The 5,274-nt window shown below is 38.1% G+C and overlaps 1 protein-coding gene across 1 annotated transcript; it reads left to right on the plus strand.

Moving 5' to 3' along the window:
- The first annotated feature begins 300 nt into the window (after nucleotides 1–300).
- On the plus strand, nucleotides 301–4,062 carry LOC108414385. The gene is made up of 2 exons (XM_017687237.2): nucleotides 301–412; nucleotides 2,268–4,062. The coding sequence occupies exon 2, from the start codon at nucleotides 2,309–2,311 to the stop codon at nucleotides 3,149–3,151; it is 843 nt and encodes a 280-aa protein (XP_017542726.1). The 5' UTR covers nucleotides 301–412; nucleotides 2,268–2,308; the 3' UTR covers nucleotides 3,152–4,062.
- The last annotated feature ends 1,212 nt before the right edge of the window (nucleotides 4,063–5,274 follow it).

Below are 5,274 nucleotides of genomic sequence, written 5' to 3' on the forward strand. Positions count from 1 at the left end.
CAAACAACTTCACTAACACTCACTCTAACAATCCTACAGCCCTGCAAAGTAAAGTACAAATAACGCACACACACATTTTAGACTAACATCAACCACTTAAACACTGCTGCAACAGCAGCAACAGTACCTTTTTAACTGTAAGAGAGGTGCGTTTTGAGAGTCACTGCATGGCAACACCCCTTAGCACCTTCAGGCTGTGTGAAGCCACGGTGACGCCACAGGATTTAACTCATGCTGAAAGATCTTTTTTTGTCATGAACTCCTTTATTGCATCTCCGCGGTTTCTGTTCCTGTTCTCTTTTGAGCATCACTGTGGGAGGCTGTGAGACAGGGGGTGGTGGTCTTCAGCTTTTTTACCTTCAAAACACTTTCTGTCTCTTTCAGAGTAACATCGCAAAGGCTGATTACACAGGTAAGAACGAATCATGCATGCATTGTGTGCCATTTGACACAGAAGCACACTGGTAACACTTTACTTCTACCCTACTAAAATAACACTGACATAAACACACCATAAAAATGTTGTGACATGATAGCATCTATATTTGTATTTTCATGTTTTACAAAAATATCAGATTGTTTACATTTGGACTGCTTTATACCATTTGTCTTTATTCTAAAGGATTTTTGAATGGTTTAGAATTAGCACATTCTAAACCATTAGGTCATTAAATGGGTCATAAACAGCTTAAATAAGCAGTTGTAACACACAAATAAAAAGGGCAACAGTGACCCGTTGCTTACCAGGTACTGAGCCCACGTTCATTTATACTGTCGAAGCTCAGATCTTACTGGTTAAATATCATACTGTGTGTTCTCCCTCAGTCGGCATTAAACCTGCCAGCTTCATTAGGTATTCATACTGATATATGAGATATAATAGGCATAGAACAGATCACCATTGCCCTTTTATTTGTGTTCTAACTACTTATTAATTATAAAAAAATGTGTTAATGACCTGATCTTATTTTATTGAAAAAGCAGTTCACAGAGACACAGCTAACAGGCCACACCTGGTACAAAACAGATGTTTTATTACATTTTTAAATCCTGCTTGTTTAGAACCATTTGAGGCCAAAACTCCTTACTATCTAAAAGAATTAGAATCCAGGAATCCAGTTTTGTGCACAGGAGATGGAGTACAGTCACTACCCACACCTATTATTAATCAAATGTACTGTACAATCACCGGCCACTTTATGTCCACCTTGAGGGGGCACAATTAGAGGCAGGAGTTGACCTACTGTTCAACAAGCCTGAGCTCAACCTTATCTTTGTCTGGCAGTTTGCTCTGTATAGCTTGGCATTTTGAAAGTTTATAAAGGTCTTCGACGACTATATGCCAAGCATTGTCAGAGCACAGAGTATTATGAGAAATATTGCTAGAGTTTTTATGCCTACATGAATCTGTGCCAGATATGAACAAAAATATGGTACAAATGACAAATTCTCTAGTTGGCCTAATGGTATGTTGCTTTTTGTAGGACTATCAACTGTCAGTTGATTATATTTAATCCCTTCTTGTTCTTAAGTAGATATAGGCAAGTAAGCTCTCCTGTGGGTTAAAACATAGAAGCTGGACAAATTTGTGTAGATATTTTGTATTTTGGTCAATTACAATTATAATATATATATATATATATATATATATATATATATATATATATGTGTGTGTGTGTGTGTGTGTATAAAACAGTCATACATTCTGTTACGAGACATTATACTACACAGACATATCATTGTTTTAATATAAATGCTGAGCGAATTTTGATATCTTCATAAATTTGCCCTTTTTTGGCAAAAAAAATGTTATTTAATTATTCTTTTATTTATTTCGTGTACAGATAATGAAAAAAAAAACTGTCTGTTCATTTATTTAAAAGCTGTCTTTTCATTTTAGTATTAGTTCCTCTGATCAGGGTTACAATGTTGGAACCCCCCCCTCCCCAGCACATAAGAGATAAACCTCATAAAGTGTCTAATGAGCGGCACATGCATGAGCTTCAGTGTGTCTAACGGATGGTGACTGTAGGTCTACTAACATTAGTGACTGTCGTTTTTGTGCAAAATACTTTAAAGTAAGTATTACTTTTATGAATATACTTGAAGAAACTCTTTTAGCACCCTGAGCTGGTTGCTGCAGTAGAAGTTCTCATCTTAGCAGTCAGTCCATCATTTCTGTAAGTAGTCCAACCTGGACACTGTTGTTGTAATTACTGCTGAACTATGAAATACAAGTCATTCTTCACCTGATATTTCTTTCACAGGACAAAGGACAACTAATTCCAGTGCACAACAGACCAATACGATGGCACACATCCTTTTCTCAGTGCCCTTTTACCAAGATGTTTGGGATGATATTCAACAAGAGCGTCAGCCTGGTAAGATCAGACTGTCCATCTTCCTCATCGCTGGAGTGTGTGGGAGTCTGCCAGCTCTAACCTGGGCTCTCCACGTCTTCTATCGCAATTATAACAGAGCAGGCCGAATCTCAGCCTTCATCATCATGCTCCTTCTCTGTGACCTGCTGGTGCTGTTTCTGACTCCATATGTAGTGACAAATTTGCTGCAGGCTGAAAATTGTTGGGATAATATGACCTGTCGGATGCTGTCCTCTTTATGGGCCGGCTCTGAAACCTATGGCCTTCACCTCCAACAAGTTGTGGGGCTGGAGGGTGCTCTCTCTCTGAGAAATCCAGTCGCCTGGAATTTTACTTTCTTTCATTCCTGCTCCATCATATTCTCCATTGTTGCACTACTTTGCTTCTCCCTCTGCGAGTTCTTCAGTGTGGACCACCTCATACTCTTGGGTCTGCCGCTTCTTTTCACCATAACGTTGACGTCATGTATAGTCACCTGTAGAGCTCCACCCCACATCAGTGATGCCCCTTGCACAACATGGAAGTCAAGTTCTGCAGTGTTGGCTTTAGTCACGGTCACCATGGTCCTGTATGTGGTCTTTGCCAACATGTGTTTACTGCTGAGAAATTACTCAGGACACTACCTGGATCTAAAGTACTGGAATCTGTGGGTGACGTGTTTATCTCTGATGAGTTTGAGAGTGGTCTTTGATCCCCTGCTGTGTGTGCTTGTCCACAGAAGGAATCTCAGGGTCCAGACACAGCAAAACACACACAGAGCTCATGATTGAGATTCGTCCACAGCTGAATCTTTGAAATCAGCTAGATTTTGACTTGTGCAGCTTGGTATATAAATTTCTTTCCTGTTTAGACAACATGCTGCATATTTAAGCGGTCAGGGAGCATTTCTCAGTTTCATTGTCTCACATAATTAGCACTGCAGGAAATGACCAGTTCCATGGGACATCAAGTATAGAATCTAATTATAAAGAGGCCGTTCATGATGCCTGAAACAATATAGAGCTACATTTACACTGTCATTTCTACAATAATGTATGTTCAAGCTAGAATGATGCTGTTTTACACTTTTATTCATCATCATATGTTCTTTTTTGGGAGAATTGCAGAACTGTAATAATACTTCAAATGATCAGCTTTGTCCTTACAACTGTGCAAAGTCTATTTTTTTAGTTTCCCATTAGTTCAATTTTTAAAGAGCTGCTGGGCTGCATTAACATCAGTGAGTGTCACAAGTGTATACTTAACCAGTGATAGTTACCTAACATTAGCTTTGCTAGCTTGCAGCTATCTAGTAGTACACTAGCTTATTTTAGCACAACCTGCTTGCAGCTATCTAATAATACATTAGCTCACCAAGCACAACCTGTACCACCATAAAATGAAGCATGGATTATTCAAATGAGGTCAATTTTATTTTAGCTACTTATCTATTTAGTTACTTTTTCTTTGTTCACACCTGATTACCACTGGTGCAACAATGCTAATGCTAGCGATGGCATTTCTTCTTTATGGGATTTGCATCGTCAAGCTAACGGTGGTGTACATTCACTTTCCACCTTGAGTTTAATACTAACAGCTGTAGCTTAATCACTGACATTTGGAGCTTGAAAGACATGAATGTAACATATTTAACAGCAGTTTTAAATGAAGCCTTCAGTAAATATTTCAGCTTAAAGCCAAACTGTGAGCATTGTTTTGTCTTGCCTGTTATCTTTGCTTGTGTCTTTGGAAAAATTAGGATTTTTTTTTACTCTTTACAAGATATTAAAGATGCCATTTAATGTCTTAAACTGATGTGTGGGCAAATATATATACAATTCAGAAAAAAGGATAATGTTGATTACAGTAGTATATTGTCAATATGAAGTCTTCTATAGAATCATTTTGACAGCATACACAGCTTGGGGCCTAGTCAACATAAGAAAAGGCTTTTAGTGGGAAGTTGGGGGAAGTCTTTAAAGGGGAACTATGGTAATGGCCTGTAATGTAGGTGGACTCCTTAAAAACACTGAGGGGAAGTACATGTCTGGTACATATGTGTCTTTGTGGTAGTTGGTGAGTATAGGATTCTTCTAAAAAAATATTTGTCTTCTAAAATTTTCAAATGATTGAGGTTTATTCCGTTATTGGCAACATGCAGTAGAAGAATTCATGAGAAATTATTTCTTAAGCACTTGCGTGGTGATTGTGGGGCACTGATGAGATGGGGACAAATTAACAGTACAGTATACATACCCTATATATGACACATCAGACATCAAAACAATCAACATTTTTCCTAAAATGAATAAACATTTTTCATTGTTAATTCCGAGACTTGCTGTGCTGAATGAAGAGGAACGTGCTTAATTTATCAAAAGCAAACAGATCATTTATTTACCTGGAAGCTCAGAGCATAAAATTGGAATCCCATCAAAGCCACCACTAAGTTGGGTTTAAGTCATTCATGCTTTTCAGAAGATATTATTCCATGGAAAAATGCACATAATCTTCAAAATAAATATGATATCAAATTTCTTAGTATTCAGTTTGTCCTCTCTTTACCTTTTTTACAGCTTCCCTTCTTTTCAGGCGACTCACTTTTAATGAAATTTGTGGGATATTTTTCCACATCTCCACACTCTCAGAAATAAAGGTCGTAACTGTCAGTGGGGCAGTACCCCTCTTGTCACTGGGACGGGACCCTCAATGGTACATCTCAGTGCCTTTAGTCAGGGGACATAACTGAATCGTATTTTCTAAGCTGTACTGACTCCACACACCCCGTCTCGCCTCCAGGCTCTTTATTTTATTGTTAGTGAAAGGTACAAATGCATACTTTTCACCTGAAAAAACATATTTAAGGTGCGCAATCGGACCTTAAAACCACTGTTGTACCTTATTACAGGGAACA

This window comes from Pygocentrus nattereri, chromosome 22 (genome assembly GCF_015220715.1).
Source record: "Pygocentrus nattereri isolate fPygNat1 chromosome 22, fPygNat1.pri, whole genome shotgun sequence".
Classification (NCBI taxonomy): Eukaryota; Metazoa; Chordata; class Actinopteri; order Characiformes; family Serrasalmidae; genus Pygocentrus; species Pygocentrus nattereri.